This window comes from Accipiter gentilis, chromosome 14 (genome assembly GCF_929443795.1).
Source record: "Accipiter gentilis chromosome 14, bAccGen1.1, whole genome shotgun sequence".
NCBI lineage: Eukaryota > Metazoa > Chordata > Aves > Accipitriformes > Accipitridae > Astur > Astur gentilis.
The window spans coordinates 19,859,024-19,877,657 of NC_064893.1; the positions used below are offsets into that span (position 1 = coordinate 19,859,024).

At 39.1% G+C, this 18,634-nt stretch overlaps 1 protein-coding gene across 2 annotated transcripts in view; it reads left to right on the top strand.

Moving 5' to 3' along the window:
• The window catches only part of PTPRT (protein tyrosine phosphatase receptor type T), a 485,911-nt gene that overhangs the window by 240,199 nt on the left and 227,078 nt on the right, over window positions 1–18,634 (top strand). For both annotated transcript variants that reach the window (XM_049816979.1, XM_049816980.1), the window contains exon 7: window positions 14,663–14,956. In XM_049816979.1, the coding sequence (XP_049672936.1) occupies window positions 14,663–14,956 (294 nt within the window). The remainder of the gene's footprint in view (window positions 1–14,662; window positions 14,957–18,634) is intronic.

Below are 18,634 nucleotides of genomic sequence, written 5' to 3' on the forward strand. Positions count from 1 at the left end.
TTGGTCGGCATCAGCAGGAATTCCACATACACAAAGTAATTGGGGAAAAAAAATCCTTAGGTGTCCTAACTCCATTTAATGTATGTAGCAAATGCTCAGATAATCAACCTTTGATATTTTGCTTTAATGTGAAAGATGCAGCTCTAGAGTTCAAAACTTATATTTCCAAACTCTGTGGCATTTCCTTGCTGAACTTGTTTATCCATCAACGCTTCAAATCACAGAATAATAGAATCGAACATAATAACTTCTCTACTGAGCTAAGTAGTACAGTCCTTGTACAAAGTGACAAACATTCCTTATAAAGGAAAAAAATTTGCAAGTCATGATTCCAAACTCTAATGAAGGAAGAAAACTTTTTGTACCTAATAGTACATTGGTCATTTTGCGTTTCAGTTGCTGATTCTTCAGTTTTACAGGATGACATGTTATTCAGGCTGCTGCTAATTATATGCTCACTATTATGGTAATTGGCATATCTCAATTTTGTTGTTATGACTACAAAGTACTTGGTAACAGGCTGATAATGCATAAAGATTGCAGCCTGTCTTCCTGGCTGAGACTCATCACTGTTCTTTCTGTTCTGTCTGTCCACGTGTACTGAGTTACAAGCTGTTTGGTGTAGAGACTGTGTACATTGTTTGTACAGTGCTTATCACCACGATGTTAGAGACATCATGGCAATACAAATACTGCAGGTATGTGCATTTATAAACACGTATAATCCACTTCTCTCAGTCAGTAGTGATCTCAAATCCCACTCTGCAGTAGTGTAGTGCTTAATCAGATTTTGCCTTATGTTTAGGTAGTCCAGTGATCTTGTTTCATCCAGAATGCATGGGTGAATTGCTGTTTCTTGATGATTCTTGACCTGGTTTATAGCCATACTTAGGGAATACTAAGTATTAGAAATTGCCAGATTGTATATCAAAGCTTGTATACCAGTGTGCATTGTCTTGAAAGGATGACCAATCATTATGATCTGAATCCTTTGTACAGTTCTTTATATTGTTAAGAAAAAACTTTCTCCCATGTTTTAGTAGATTTCCCATCCTCTTTCCCCCCTGTTTTTAGCCTTTGCAGCACATGCTGAATCTCAGGAACTTACTGAATGTATGCCTGAAGGGGACCAGGCTATGTAAGAAACTCTCAGCTGATTAAATCAGTAAATCCAAATTGAATCTGAACCTTCTCAGGAAAGCCCAAGTTCAGTTTGCATTGGTTGGGGGAGTAATAATATACTGTGAGCAGAAAACTCTGGGAAAAAAAGTGTGCTTCAGTGAAGAAACCACTAGTAGTCTACTTAGTCATATATGCAGATAATGCGTGGTCATCTGCAGATTCTGCTTTAGGAAGATTTGTAGCACAGTAAATCCTCTGTCTGCTAGCTCCTTGATAAAACCTTTTAACCTAGCATTTCTACCATTGGAATATATATTTCTACCATTGCAATATATATTTTTATAATAGGATTTTTCTTTGAAGGAAGCTGATTTGAGGTCTTGATGGATATGCATAAAACTTGGTATAACGGGAATCAAACATAGGTTCTTCTCTAAATGAGCAGGTTTCTGTTGCATAAACTCAAATGCAGGAGAATCCTGTCTGTGCAGGACCCAGGTTGACTTAACACTGGTTTTCAGATACAGGACCTATTAAAAACCACCTCAGTTCTACCTTCTAAACTCCATAGGCCATTCTGCAGCTCTTCCAAAGCCTAAATAGACTCCTAGATATTCTCTGATGGTAGGAGATCTTGTTTTTATGAACTGTCTCAGGGGCAACACAGCAACAAGCAAGGAGTATTTATGTAACAAAATAATTCCTTAACGAACTGCAGACATTCTTGGGAATATTAGGAGACTTATGAAAAAACAATAGAACTATAGCATCCAGAATCCTGGATCCCTTCAAGTGGCCTTCAAGTCTAGGGGAAATATCCTGTTTGCTTTTCCTTAGTTGGGCTATTAGATTTATTGGAGTGGTCTGGCCTCTTGGTTAGGGAATTGCTCCCTGTGCTTGGAAATGTTTTCCATTGTGCTGCAGCTGGGGAAATTACCAGCTCTCACTTCCCATGCCCTGTAATTTCTCTGCTGTTGGCTGCTCACTCAGTTGGTAGCGCTAACAATAGATGAGTAGAAATGTCATTCATTGTTCACCACTGTAGATTGCTGTCTTAGGCCTTCAATCTCTTGCCTTTAAAGGCTACAAAATAGGTTCTTTCATACACAAAAGAGATATTGAAATGTCTCTTCTATGCTGTTTCACAGGGAAGGTTGTGATACAGGGTTAAGACTCTTGAAATAAAATGGGGTTTATCAGACATGAAGTTTGTGATGTCAACTTCTCAAGGCATGACTTCTCAACTGTCTGCAAGTATAGTGCGCCATTGAAAGTGTACACATATTATATGGGTTCAATCTACATGGACTCCTGTGTTCCAAACCAAGCCATGCTTCAACAATTTTTTTTTTTTTTTGTATGAATGTGATTAATAGAAGAAAAAAAAAGAGAGAAGAAAGAAAACAAATTGGATGTAGTTTGCATTGTCTCTAAACTAGCAAGGCTTTTAGGTAATGTCAGATATTTTTGAACTGTAACATCTTAGTGGGTGAAGATCATGGTCAACTTATGTTAAGGTAAAACGGAATAAGCAGAGAAAGTATTTTTTAAAAAAAAATTCCTCACATTGTTGGAGCATATTTAGGGTTCATAGGATTGACTGTCAGGTATTCTTTCAGTTACATTCAGAAGTAGAAAGTTTGTTCATTCTTTCAGGAAAAAAATAGTTGGAATACATAAGTGTTAATGTAAACATTCAGTCTTGGAGGTATGTCTCTGTACAGCAGGCAGACTTTCTTCTTTTGTGCATAACTTACACTAGCTGGAGAGACTGGCATATGACTTAAAGATGGAAGAGAACCTTTTACGTTCTGGAAATGGCCACAGAACTTAAAGCTGTTCTTCCTGATGTTTATCTTGCTAGACAGTGTGTTTCTTTTTGCCACCAGAAGCAAAGATTCTTGCCATGCTGACATTTTAATAAATGATTAGATCGCTTACATAGCTGTATAAGCAGTGTGGCTTTAGAGGCAGCAGAATAGTTATTGGCAGCAGCTTGGCTCTTTTTCACACTTTGTTGCATGTTGGTAAAAGTGGAAGGACAATTAACCTCTGTTGAATTTCTGTGATGAAGAGTGCTACTATAGGTGTAAACCATACAACAACTTATGCAGGTGTTATTACTGGGAATGTTTTGGAATCTGCATAAGGAATATTTAAATATTGATACCCAGGTATTCAAGTGATTTCTTTAGGTTTCCTAGGGTGTACATCTATGCTTACCCCCAGAGAACGAAACAAAGAGAGAAAACTTTTAAATTTGAAAGAAGCATAGCTGTGATAACAGCAAAACCTGTTCTGCCCTTGTGCTAACCATGTTCCTCACAGTCTGCCCAAGTATATAGTTTCAGTCAGTTAAGACAGGAGGAGTGACTTCCTGAAATAAGTGCTCAGCAAAGTTCCTTTTAAAATCAGTCAGTTCTGAGTAATCCAATTTTCATATGAATACTGAGATCTGAACTGTATTCTTGCTCAGATTAATATCAAGAAAACACGTACTCAGGTGGTTATCCACTCTGAGACTTAGTTGCCTGTATAGTTTGTTCGATGCTGCTTCACATGATACAGGTACATTGGTTGAAAAGTTCCCAGGGTGCTGCTTTAATGGCATGTCTCCACCACGGTGGCTTGCCAAATCCCTGTTGGCAAGTTTGTTATGTACTATTACAGCATCAGCTCTTTAGAAGCAATGTCAGATTTGACTTGCCTCCTCATGTTCAAATGCGATTAGTGTTTTTCACAGGTCTGTCATGGGAAAATAAATGTTTAAATGAGAACATTTTGCTTTATGGCCTGAAAGAGCATAAATTTGTATGTCAAGCCTGGCATAGGCTCCTTTGTAGGGTGTCATAAAGTCTGTAGGCTGGAACACAAGACTACATTCAGTCTCTGGCCCTACATCCATCCATTAATCATTATTTCCAGTTATAAAACAACATACTCATACTTGCTTCACCAATGTGTTGTGATGATTAACTGTGAGCAGTTCCTTGAAATGCACTGCATGTGCACACACCAGTGTCCTCACTCTTTAAGCTGACCCAGCACTGGGGTAGCTAATGTATTTGTGAGAAGAGAGATTAGTATCAGTGGTGCAACAGAACAATGGACATCGTTGAGTATACAAGTCACTGCCATGGTGGTGTCTCATGTTTAAACTCCAGCCTGGCTATTGCCTCAGTTCTCCTTATTGCTCCTTACCTGTTCTGCACATCTCTAGGTGGTGGACAGGGTGGTAAAGGGCAATGGGATATTTAATTCCCCACTTTGCCTTAAATGAAATGAAGAATCCTGCCTCAGGCTTTTCCTGCAAACCTAGCAGGTTGCTATGGATTAAACTACTTAATCAATCCAGACAAACCATTCCATGCTGCTTCATAGTAGTCGATACCTCCAGTCACTTGCCATTTCAGCAGCTTATAGACTAACGATCCTTCATTCTGCAGACAGAGATGTGCCAGATAGCAAAAGTTGCTAAATAGCCACTATATATATAGCCACAGAGCTGTAAAATCTTTTTGCCTTCATCCTCTCCCACCATCATAAGCTGGTAACATAGCAACTGATGAAGCTGCTTGAACTTGAGTTGACCTGAAATTACATGTTTCACTGTTTATGTGTTTATTCCTGCCTTTCTACTTTTTTTGGTGCTTGTTGAGTTTACATTTCCAGTCCCTATGGGAGATTAGCAGCTTGTTCATGCAGAAAGCTGAAATAGATTTAATAACACATGATATATGAGCTTAAATAGTCCATGGATTTAGCAACACAAGAGATAGCTAAAGCTGGCCCTGACTACTGACTGGTGGAGAGGACCTTTTTGATGATGTGGATGCAGTTTTCCATGTCTTTGTACAGATTTGGTGGAGCCATAAGAAAGAAGAGCCTCCCAGAGACTGATGTTTCAAATTGTAGTGGTACAGAATTGGCTGTGAGAGGAAGCAGCGTAGAGTATAAATATGCATGGATTATAGTAACCCTGGGATTTTTCACATGGGGGAAAGAATGAACTTGGACACGGGTTCAGAAGTAACCTGCAACTTGAGTGGCTGTTGGTGCATGCACAGTTGCAGCAGTTTCTAGAAAGCTCCAGTATTTTCATCTCCCTAATTGAAGGAGAGATGATGCTCAGTTCTCACACTTTATTCAGATATGTTCTTATGTTAAAACCTAACTTGATCATAGCTCATTTCAAGACTAATATGATGTGTCTGTCATCAAGTTCCAAGAAATAAGGGAAGTAGAAAAAATTACTAATTGTTCTGTGAGGAAAATATATCAAGGATGAGTTTGGAGAACAGAACTTGGTTCGAGCATGCTGGACATGCTCCTAGAGGAGCAAAACGGAGCAGTTAGATGCTGGTTAGAGAAAGTCATGGTCTTTTTATTTTTACTCTTTTTTTGGTCAAATGAAAACTGAACCTTTTTTCTGTGTGTGACACAGTCTCAACAGATGTGGCTAAGACGCTTCAGCCTCAGAACAGTCAAAGAGGATCAAATTCCTTTTTTGACAAGCACTTTAAGTTAAATCAAAGGGCATCACTGTCACCAGTGCATGCTCTGGCTGCATATATAAAAGGAAAGTGAGTTGTGCTCATCTTTTCCAGAGAAAAGCATAATCATTTATCTTCATGTGATAGTTTTAGACTGCAGCACCTGAGTTCTGCTGCCCTGAATGAGGGCATTCAGAGACCATTCAAAGTGCAAGCAGGTGCTCAGTATTGTTTCTTGCCAAGCAGTTCTTTGCTTGCTTGGTGGCTTCCTCCTTGATAGACTAACTGGTCTGATGCCTCACTGTATTTCATACTGCAGGCCAGGCACTGAGAAAATAAGACTAAAAAGGTAAAATACATCTCACCTAAATTTTAATACCAGTCAAAAGAGGGAGGGATCAGGGAGCAGTTGATTTTAGCTTGTCTTAGATACATACCTTGAGATGAGTCCATTTCTCTCCATTTGACTATAAAGGGAACCTGAGATGACTAATACAGGCTTGAACACTTAGAAGCTACATAGTGAAAGTCCAAGGTACTTGTAATTAGCTCATGGATGTCTAACTTCTCAATGCACAAAAGTCTTTGTGTTGGACCTCTCAGGGTTCATGAAAGATCTCTGTAAATGGAATGACATTCCATAACAATGTCATTCCATAAGCAACAAGAAGCATACTACTGCTCTTGTTCATGATGTCATTTTGTAGCTATTTTGCAGTTGAAAAACTCAGAAAATTACCTGCACTTTAAAAATGAGAGTTAATTGCCCATGATTCCCAGCTCTGGGGAGCTTGTCATTCTTAGAAATTACCCAGAGAGACTGCCTGTGCACTGTATAGGGTAGCGCTCCTATCCATGTGAAGAAAGGTTGCCTTCTAGCACTCTCAGTACACAAGACTTATGAATGTGTTTTGCTGCAGTACTGGAGATTCAACATATCAATACTGAGCCATTAGAGCGCCATGGGATAGTCTATAGTCACCTTTTTTTCCTCTTTTATTGTACAAATGGAGACTCAGAGAAGCATTCAGTTCTAATCTATGTGAGTTCTTGTAATAAGCTTTACAATTAGAGCACAGAGTCTTCCATCTAATTCACTTAATTTACGCTGGGAAATGAGATACTATTCAACTAATCCGACGCTATTTTCTTCTGTGAGAGAATGAAAGCATCCTCTGAGGCTCTGGTGGGATTCAGGCTAAGCTTCTGAGACACACAAATAGTGTGAAATGCTAATGAAATAGTATGCTACTGTAATTCCCACTTGGTACCTGGTGCCCCTCTCCTTTAACCTGTAGCACAATTAGAAGAGTTGATAGGAGGCAGTGGGCCTGTACCAACTCTTTCTGGTCTCGGGACGACTTTGTAAATTTTTGTTTGGTAAGATACAGCTGACCTTTCTTCAGCCAGGGTTTGTTCCAGCTATCTTGCAGGGTGACTGCAGTGCTTTTAGGAAATCGTTAAGAGGTTTCTTACTGCTTTATAGTAACTCTTGTAAGCATTACTGTGTTGTTCTCTTTAAACATAGGCAGCCCAGTTGCTTAATTTAGAACATATATATTCAAATCACCAAGGAACATTTCCACTGCTTAAAGGGATAATACATGGAGAGTATGCATTCTTCATTTTCATCAGGCTGCAGCAAGTTCTCCCTTTGTATACAAGTACTACACCTACACTGTTTTGACATCTAAAGGGAATAGTTTGTAGTCTTTGAATTTTGGGGTTTGGGGAATGTCAGAAGATGTGCATCCTGCCAAATATTGGGTCTCTTGCTCCATTGGCTTTCTTTGGTGATACTGATTGCTGTGCCCTGAGATCTGCTCATCTCGTGTTCTTCATTGCTGTTGTGCTGATTCTTTGACCACTTTGCTCAATTCTTTTACATCTTTCTGGATAATTTTTATTTTTTTCCCTACTTCTTGTATGTGAAACATATGGAGAGTCCTTTGTAGACAGAAGCATTAGCTCTTAAGGGAAAAGCAAGAAGAAAAAAGTGCATGACATACTGTGGCAAATGAGTATTCTATATCATAGAGTACTAAAGTTACTTATCACTGTATTAGTAAATTCTGTGTTGGGAAGAAGCATCAGATGGAGAGTACTGACATTAAATTTGCTAATCCATAGAACAGTATAGCAGTGTCTAAATGGAGCCCCCCTCTTACCATTCTAATGTCCTAGCTCTTTAGCTAAATATCCAACCTGCCACAAGCTAAAAGGGTAAATTTCCATTTTTGTCTATCAGTCTTTGATTACTAAGCACATAAGCATCCTGTGGCTGATGGTTCATGAGGATGAATGCAGTGTTGATTTCAACAGGGGCAAGAAGAGACCTGAATATCCACAGGGTTGCATCACATAGTATGGGAATGTTCACGGAGGATAAGAGGTTGAACTTTGCCATGTAAGGGTGACGTTTGCCTGCTGGGACTGCTCTGTTTCATAAGAGGATGCAAACCCAACAGTAAAGGCTTTTGCACTTGTAAAATGTATAAATCTGTGAAACCATTGTCCCTTGTATAGGCTATAGAAATCCTAAATCTTCCTCTTCTCTCACTTTCCTGGATTTTGGCTTTAACTAAATGTTCAAAATTGTTGATTTCAGAATTGGTTCTGGGCACTTTTCTTTGGGAGTACACAGACTATATCAGTCACTAGCACAATTTATCCATCCAGGTGAATTAATCAATCACTTCATTAATGCTGCTGGCACAGTCTTCCAACAGGGTTGACATGTGCCACCACTGTCAGCCTGTTACAGTACTGTGAGACAGGTCTGAATGTCTGTCTTTTAGACAAAAAACTATTAGTATAATGTCAGCACAGTGAAATAGTCTCATGCTAAATATTGTAAAATCTTTGTGGCATTTCTTTGTGCAATAAATGGAACTGGAAGTTTGGACAATCACTGGAAAACAAAATTCAGCTGCTGCATTTATTACAGCAGCAGGAAGTATGCTAGTAAGCAGTGCCAATATAAATACTGTCATTCAGAGCTCAGACTGCTTATTGCTATAGTGTAAAACTAGAAAGGGTACTCATGGATGCTACTCAGTCAGTCAAGTGAATCTCTAATAGCCAGCAATAAGGTGTGCAAAGCAGTTGTGCAAAGGTGACAAATTCTGCCTAAAGGATGGAGGGGCAAAAAATCAGAACAAAGGCATCTTAACATGATTCCATTTTTTCTTAAAACAGCTGGGTTTGCCTTCTTAAATGCAAATTTAAGTACCTGTGTTCTCAATAGCTTTTAAATTGTAACACTCTGTGGCTATTGTGTAGAAAACTATACAAACGTGTTTTGTTCTGTATCTTTTGCTTAAAAAAGTTCTAAGAAACTTGAAATTTTTTTTCCTTGCCTTTCAGTCCCATCCTTATCCATTTGGCAAGCACAGTCCACAGCTGCTCATTTAGGACGCTGTGAGAAAAGCTTACAATTCCCATTAGTGGGGGAATAAGCAGTATCATGTTTGAAAACACAGATCCTGCTTGTCAGGCAAATGTCTTTGTTAACAGCTCCCATCCCCACCTCTTCAACCCCCAAAGAATAAAAAACACTGTGTCTCTTCTGATCTTATTTTTAGAACCTGTGCTCTCTCGTACGCATGTGAGAAAACAAAACAGGGCTGTCTGTGTGCATGTGCAGCTATCTTCCTGCTGCTCTGGAGGCCTGGCTATGTATGGGGCATACACAGCTGATATTTTGGAAGGACTTACAGAGGATCATCAAGTAGTGTGAAAGGTACAGCCTGGATGGCCCAGCCAGATACAAAGCTACTTTCCTCCTCTATTTAACAGCCTTTTTTTGGTCCTTTATGGTTTTGTTTCCTGATTCTCTTCAGTCCTATGTTGAGAGTTTATTTCAGTGTTTGAGAGAGTCATGTTAGGAATTTCATGTGTTGGCATGATTGTTCAGTAACAAAATAAGGGTATAGGTTAGCACTTCAGAAACAGCATCATTGAACTTTGCCGTATACTACTGTTTTGTAGCATTAGGGGTTCTTTTTGTCTAAAATCATCCATAGCCCATCATGTGCAAATGAGAGTTCCAGGTCACCTTGGCTGTACATTTTATCAGATGGTCTTGTTATGAACGAGGAAGGAATTTTCAAAGAAATTGAAGTTTTATTCACATAAAATCCATAGCTTAAAAGGTTTACCCAACTGTTTTAAGATTACATTTTGTATAATGTCTTTTCCTCATGGATTATTTCACAGGAGACAGTGATAAAAGTTGTTGGGGATTTTTCTCTAATTATTCAGTCTTCCCAGTTGCCTCTGAAGGATTCATGGAACCCATTTTTCTTCTATTGTCTAACAATTGCTTAGAATTGCCTTGCTTAGAAAACCATAGAGAAATTATTCCAGTAATAGAGTAGAAAAACTCAGGAGCAGTTGCCAAAGAATAAAATACATGTGTTTTCCACAATAGTTGGAAAGTATAGTATTCACGGCACCCAGCCTGTGATAGTTCAAGGACCGTCTGGACAATGCTCTTTAATCATATGGTTTAGTTTCAGGTAGTCCTGTGAGGAGCAGGGAGTTGGGCTCTATGATCCTTATGGGTCCCTTCCAACTCAAGATATTCTATGATTCTATTTGGCCTTTTTTGGTCGTTCATGTTAGTTTTGATTCCTCACACTCTTTGCACTACTAAACTTTCTGTCATTTTAAAGTCCTAAGAGCATTCAGCCTTCTCAGCTGTAGACCATAGTGGTATTTTCTCCTTTAATGGGAGGATAAAGGCACACCCCAAATTCCCTTCATGTCTGCACAACTGGACCTGCTTTGCACATACAATAAAACCTACTTATGTTCAATAACTCCCTTTTTTTTTGGACTTGTACTACATAGGTCTTTTGTTTCCTTGAAAGAGGGCACCCAGGAACCACATTTTCTGTGTCCTTCCTGAGTCTGGGATTCAGGCTAGATATTCCAGTTGCAGCAATCCCATACCAGATGTCCTCATTGCTGGCGAGCTTGTGGCTTTCTCCTCTGTGCCTGGAGGAGGAGGGAGAATAGCTGAAAGGGAGCAACAGGCTAGACAAAGCTTGCAATGTAAAATATTGTCTGGATCAAATGGGGCTTAAAATATGGTTGATCACAATTACATGTTGTCCTGGTTTCAGCTGGGATAGAGTTATTTTTCTTCCTAGTAGCTGGAATAGTGTTATGTTTCGGGTTCAGTATGCGAAGAATGTTGATAACACTGATGTTTTCAGTTGTTGCTCAGTAGTGTTTAGACTAAGTCAAGGATATTTCAGCTTCTCATGCCCAGCCAGCAAGAAGGCTGGAGGGGCACAAGAAGTTGGGAGGGGACACAGCCAGGACAGCTGACCCAAAGTGGCCAGAGGGATATTCCATACAATGTGACGTCATGCCCAGTATATAAACTGGGGGAGTTGGCCTGGGGGGTTGTGGATTGCTGCTCGGGAACTAACTGGGCATTGGTCAGCAAGTAGTGAGCAATTGGATTGTGCATTGCTTGTTTTGTATACTCTAATCCTTTTGTTGTTGTTGTTGTTATTATTATCTTCCTTTCTGTCCTATTAAACTGTCTTTATCTCAAGCCACAAGTTCTACTTTTTCTGATTCTCTCCCCCATCCCACTGGGTGGGGGGAAGTGAGCGAGCTGCTGTGTGGTGCTTAGTTGCTGGCTGGGATTAAACCATGATGAGTACAAGGCCAACCTCTCACCATGTTTGTTTAATTAAGGTCACATAGAGATCTTAATTAAAATAGTGAGCTCATAACATCAGTGTCCTGGTTTCAGCTGGAATAGAGTTAACTGTCTTCCTAGTAGCTGGTACAGTGCTGTGTTTTGAGTTCAGTATGCGAAGAATGTTGATAACACTGATGTTTTCAGTTGTTGCTCAGTAGTGTTTACTCTCAAGTCAAGGATTTTTCAGCCTCTCATGCCCAGCCAGCGAGAAAGCTGGAGGGGCACAAGAAGTTGGCACAGGACACAGCCAGGACAGCTGACCCAAACTGGCCAACAGGGTATTCCATACCATGTGATGTCATGTCTAGTATATAAACTTGGGGGGAGAGGGGGCGGGGCGATTGCTGCTCTGGGATTAACTGGGCATTGATCGGCGGGTGGTGAGCAATTGCACTGTGCATCATTTGTATATTCCAATCCTTTTATCATTACTGCTGTCACTTTATTAGTGTTATCATTATCATTATTAGTTTCTTCTTTTTATATTATATTAAACTGTTCTTATCTCAACCCACGAGTTTTATTTCTTTTCCAGATTTTCTCCCTCATTCCGCTGGGTAGGGGGGGAGCAAGTGCAGTGGCTGTGTGGTACTTAGTTGCTGGCTGGGTTTAAACCACAGCAATCAGTCTGGTCATCTGTAACTGACAACTGTGTTTAGTTACAAAGGGCAAAAAATGGTCCTTGTATTTATGTGCTAGTTTTGCTAAATAACAGGTAACTTGTTTAGATCACTCCCAGTAATTCGGCACAGAGTGATATTTAAAAAAATTGCTTCTCGTCCAGTTGGTGCCCGTAGGAAAAGAGCTCATTATTTGCAGTGAGGTGGGATTGAGCCTTGAGTAACTACTATAATGACTGCTTATCTTAGTTTCTTGAACTTAGAAAATGTGAGCAACAGTGTGGACTCCTAATTTTCTAATATTCTGTGGCACCCATATTTCAGATGGTACTTAGAAAGGAGAAAATTGACAGGTTGGGGGGAAGAGAAAACCACCATCACTTTTTTTTTTTTTTGGGGGGGGGGGGGAGGATAGATTTAGATTTGGCCTAAAATAAAGAAGATAGTAATGCTGGGTGTCATCTTAATTTAAATCAGTTTGACAATAGTAGTTTCTAACCTTGTTAGATGAGACTTTCATGCCTGTTTAGCAGGACAAACTACTCTATTAATTAAGCTCAGTCCCATAAAGCTCTTCTACCTTGCAATCAAATCCTAAAGTAACCTGGATCATGTTGTTATTGAAGTCTACAGCCCAGGAGAATGGAGTTTAATATTTCATTTATCTTGTGTTCAGCTATGATGTGACATATAAGATGTCATTTTTGCATCGGGAATAAAAATCACTAAGTCTATCATTTAATTGTTTTGCACCAAGAAACAGGTAATAAACTGTTTGTGATTTATAATAATTTGATTTTTAATGAAAATGTATCTACATCCATTTCTTGAAAACAAATTTCTTTGGGCAATAACCTCGTTAAATCAACATACAATCAGCCTGACATTTCTGACATTTCATATCAGAAAAAGACTCTGGCAGGAGGGGAACAGTGCAAAATAAAAGCAGAAACAAACATTCCACAGAAAACTTAGCTTGTGACACCAGTTTTTGTTCATGTTGGATACCTGCTATAATTACAATTCGGATTGCTTTTTTTCCAGAGGTACAATGCACAACTATTGCAGTCAATCTCAAGGAGATAGCATGGTTCATTGTAATTAGTTAGCCAGAGGACATGAAATTAAGTAACTTTTCAGTTGATCATTTTGTATAATAATGTTTTCTGTGCAGTTGTTTCTCTTCACTGAGCCCATGTTAACCTGCAAGACTTCTCCAGAGGGGAAAGTCCTATCTTCCTCTCATTATGTGGTGCTCAAACTCCTTTCTTACACATTTCTGTGGGTCCTGGATTCTTCCAGTTCTCTGGCTTCTTGGAGGAATCACCTTTAAGAAGGGTTTGGAATAACTCCCACAGAACTCTAAAATTAATGTCATGCTGTAACATTTATAGGTTTCTTTTTCTGAGACAGAGATGTCCTTTTTGTCACCTTATTTTCACAAGAGAATTGAGTTTGTGTCCTCTGGGCTGAGGGCAAACCACATTAGAGTGTGGCAGAGGGAAAGCTAGATGAGATTAAAGAAATTGCTCATAATCTTGCACAGTTCAGCTCAGGTTTTCAAAACCACAAGGCATACGCTATTCATGCGGTTTCCAATATGCAAGTGTTATTTATACACTGACAGAGAAGGGAAAAAAAATCAGGCAGGCAGCCAGAGCCCTGTAGTTTTTTGGTTTGGTTTTTGTTTGTTTGTTTGTTTGTTTGTTTTGTTTGTTTGGGTTTTTTTGTTTTTTTGTTGTTTGTTTGTTGGTGTTTTTTTAGTTTGGTTTTTTTTTTTTTTCATCGAAGGGTGCTGCTGAGATGTCTCTTATTGGCTTGCTTTTTATCACAGAGAAGATATTCAGTGGCCAGGTTCCTGCCTCCTCATGATGCTTTTCAGACATCTAGGCACTTTTCAAGTCTCATGCAGACTTTTCCCGAGTACCTTTGCTCATGAAGTTAAGCAAACTTTGCAATCAAACATGACAGGGGGTGTTGATTCACTGTAGCCTTAGAATTTTCCTTAGTTCTGAGCTACCAACAGCCACAGTTAAGAGTCAGTTCTAGCAGCAACCTAACTACTGATATCATTGACCATGCCCTAGTGTTTAAATTTGTTAGTATTTTCTCAGACACACAGCCAGTGTTTTGATTAAAAAGTATATCCTATTTTTAACCTTTATTTTGCTTGGTAAAATCACAAAATGAGCATGTGATTTGAGTTTTCCATTCCATGCTAATTGTCTCATGTTAAGCATTACACTTTGTCTGAACCACAATACCATGATCAATGATTGTGATATTGTGCCACATTGTGTCACAGGGCAGAGGAAGGGCTGTTGTACTGGAGCCTTTTTATACATGGTATACGCTAAGTGCACTCAGTTGTCTTTATTTAAGACTTCTTTGCCCCTCACCCTCCAATATTATATTGAATGCTATTGCTCATATGCTTAAAGGAGAGAGTAAGTATAAATCTGATCATTTAAAAGTGGCTCTTGTGTTTTATTTTAAACAGAACTTGCTTTGTGGTTGCTGTATTTTTGCAGGTGTTTCTGAATTGTTAATACTACCCCCAGTGTAAGGGGGCTGAATTTTTAGCACAAAAAAAAAAAAAAGCAGCCAAATTCTTTGGGACAGCACTGTTATATAGATACATAGTGGAAATTTGATCCTTTTGATAAAATTGTCTCAGGCCTCTCATGGTTTATTTTTTTCTACAGAGCCCCCAACTCCTATCGCCCCTCCTGAGCTGCTGGCTGTCGGAGCCACGTACCTGTGGATCAAACCCAATGCCAACTCCATCATTGGAGATGGGCCCATCATATTGAAAGAGGTGGAGTATCGGACAACCACTGGGAATTGGGCAGAAACACACATTGTAGACTCTCCTAACTACAAACTGTGGCATTTGGATCCTGATGTGGAGTATGAGATCAGAGTGCTGCTCACTCGCCCTGGAGAAGGAGGTACAGGGCCCCCTGGACCACCACTTACAACAAGAACAAAATGTGCAGGTAGGGTTTCTGCTGCTTTACAATACAGCATAGATACTTTGGTTCACTTACTAATGTTAATGGTCCTCCACACATCCTTATTGCAGATGTGCTTCGTCAGTGATCTGAATTGGCATTATGAATTTTGATATATCCTGGAATATTTTGCTTTTTATTCCATGGGCAAGTGTTTAAGAAACTGTTGGGTTTATGCATGTAGTGTATTTGCCAAACTTCCTGCTACAGTGTATGGCTGCTTTCTGTTGAAATGAGCAAGCAGATGAGAGCTTTCCAACCAATACTCCAGTAGGCAAATTGTTCTTAAGACTAGTTTATTATAAAATTTTCTCCCTGTAAGTGCATAAAAAAATATATGTTGTTCTTGGGTAATGGTTCAGCGTTGGTTATTAACAAATTGACAGTGCTATCAATTTATGAGTGCAGGGTGGTGAAGCAGAAAGCATTTAGTTTTTGAAATAAATTTTTGTATTCCATTTGATGGAATGGATTCTTTTCCTCACTTCTGACAAAGAAATCTGTTCAAACACTGCAGCATCTTCCCTTTGTCTTTCATATTGGAACAGATCAGTTTTGTTCCAGGGACAGGAAAAGTCTATCTTCTTTCTAAGCCGTATTGGCCTTACCAGGAAAAACTAAAGGATCGTGTTCCCATGTTTCAGATATATTGGCTATTCATCCTGTTTTCATACATTAATCATTAGCCATTAAGGGAAATCAAGCTCTGTACCTTACAAGGGGATGAACGAAGCAGTTTTCTACATAGCAGGTTTTTTCCACCACACAACTGTCTTCTCAAATTTTCCATTTCTGTTAATTTTTGCCAAGTCTTTACTGTGGTGTGAACAAAGGACAGAGACTAAAAGGCTGTTCTCCTTTTTCTACAGCCTTCCTTCCCTCCCCCAAAATTAATAGTTTAAAGCAACTGGATGTAAGTAGTGGAAAGCTTATACAAAAGCATTCTGGATCCAGTTACTCTTTCTGACCAAATAGAAAGTCTGAAGTGTGAAGAATGCATCAAGAACAGCCAAGTGCCATCCTGGGATGGGATTAAGCAATGCAGTGTTACTGTTCCTCACCCACTTGTCACAGCATGAGCACCCCCAGCAGCATCCTCTTCCTCCACCAAGAAAGGAAGCCTGGCAGGCTGAGTGTGTTGGGGGGGGGGGGGGCACATCCTTACTGCCTTTCCTTTATTATACTGGTTATAAAGCAGAGAACATTTAGTGTCTCTTTGAGAAGAATTGGTTAAAAAAAAATAAAAACCTGAGCATGAGGATCTGGCATGGAGGTATTTGCTATATTCAGCACCTTCCATTGGTAGAAGACAGATGTTTGGAGGCTTTTCTGCAGCTAGGTGAAAAGCATGAAGTGACGTGGATGACGTCCTGGCCTATCTGGGAAGTTGGCAAATGCTGTGCTACTCATCTTTTTTTTTGTCTGTTTCCTCCTTCACTAGTGCAGTCAAATTCTCTAACCCTCAGCAGAAATAAGCACAGGCCTGGCCTGGGACTATGCATTTGCATATGGAAATATGACATGCTGAGATCTGGTCTGTAGTTCATGCATTGTGACTTTGCAGGCACGCTTTCTGCAGCAGCCAAACTTTTCTGTATTACCTGTAAAGAATGCTTGCTTTAGTTTAATTCACATTTTAAAAAAAAAGGGGGGGGGGGGGTGTTGACTTTGTGCTTAATGATGTCTTCTACTGGATCCGAGATTGCTGAGTTTCCTTGCTCAGCATAGGTATCGACTGCCATCATGAAGGATGACGTAGATAATTTGTTCAAATTGGCTAAGCTGAGCCACTCATTATTTTCCATCCTAATTTACTAATGAAAATCTAACTGGAGAAGGTCATTCTATTAATATTAGTTGTCATACAGAGTTTGTTGAGATTGATGGTGATGGCATTTATGTTTTGTTTACGGCATTGGGTGGGAAAAAATGTAATGATCTTGATGTAAGCATGGACTCAAAGGAAGGGAAAGACCCAATATCTAAAGATGTACAACTTCCAAAAAATGCCAACTGAAATGATAGGCAAGAAAATGCAACTCATTATTCCAATTTCCGTATGTCGTGGAATCCTTCAAAATAACCTATTTTGAGGATAATTACGCAAAACTGCCATGGTAAAGATTTTTAAAAATGTGCTGAACCAAGAAAACAGCACTCTTTCCTTGATTTTTCTTAGAGTGCCTAACAAATTGACATCGATGAAAATTGAGGTGGTTTTTAAATAGTTGAGGGATGAGTGATACTGCTTTGTTCAAGTGAATTTTTTGGTTCTTTTCTTTGTCATTACTTAGCAAGAGAGAAGTACTAAACTCCTACGCTTTTGTATGCAATCAGTAGATGGCTGGAGTAGTCCTGTTTTATTGGTCTGTTTAGCATCGGTACTGTGGTACTGTTTTTATTAGGCCCACTAATAAAGATAAAATTGACTGCAGAAGTAATAGGAGAGACTATGACCTATACTAGAGAAGTAGTATTTACTTATTTAAATTGCAAAAAATCAGTGTAACCATAAACAGAAGGTGTCTGCAACCTTCCAACAGGGAGAATTCAATGTCCCTTTTACTAAATAATCTTCTTAGTGTCTTTTCACATAGACATTGCATACTTGTGTGCCAGGGAGTCTGGTAACTGCTGGCATAGCCTTCAATTTAGGCACATCTTGCAATGAGATTCTTATTTTTATTTTCATCTCTAAATTAGAATTAGGATTTGGGAAGGACCATGCTTTTTTCCACTTCAAATCAAGCAACAGAAGCTCATTTACAAAGTTGCAGTTGTCTGCTGTGAGTTTCTTGACTATTGGCCTTGCATCAGAGCAAAAGCATGACCAGAATGGCTCAGCATGAGCTTAGAAAGTCATTACATCATGATGCAACTCATATCAAGATCATTCATGATTTTTAGATTTTTTGATCAGAGTGAATGGAAGTTGTTTATGTGGAATTTCTATAGTTTTTCATTGAATAAAACCCATAAAAACTAATTGTGAAAGGTCTTGCTCTGAATGCACAAAGAAGTTTTATTAAACTAGGTAGCATCTTATCTAAATTTCTATAAACAGTATGTGCCTAGGCATCTGTTATCCCAATGGCAATGCTTTTGGTTTTTTTACAGGACAACACTACAAGACTCCGTTTATATTTGATCTTTAGAAATGATACTGAAAATTAAGTCCCAGCTTGCCTCCTTCTGGGAAAAGCCAACTGCCAGAAAATATCACAAACCCTGTCTTTGTAAATGAATGATTTATTTTTGTTGTTGTTGATGTGGGTTTTGTGTTGGTTTGTTGTGTTTTGGGTTTTTTCCTTAGACTGTGATAGGTCATGACTTGGGACAGGAGAAGATTAAATGACCTTGAGGCATAAACCAGTAAACTGTCAGTCAGAGGGTAGAGTTGCTCAGCAGAGAAGAGGGAAAAGAGAAAGACTGCTTAAGGTTAAGATCAGACACAGGGTTGAGGGGTGGTTAAAGGAAAGGAAGATATAAAATATTAGTTTTTACCTCCCAAATAATACGTTGGGGGAGATAACAGGATAAGAATATATGATTGAACAATGTTCCCAGTAGTGCCTAGTAGTTCAGCACCGGTCTTCTGAGTGTGGCGGGTTTTGGTTTTTTTTAGCAATCCTCAATAGTTAAACAGATCTCTTTAAAATCCTT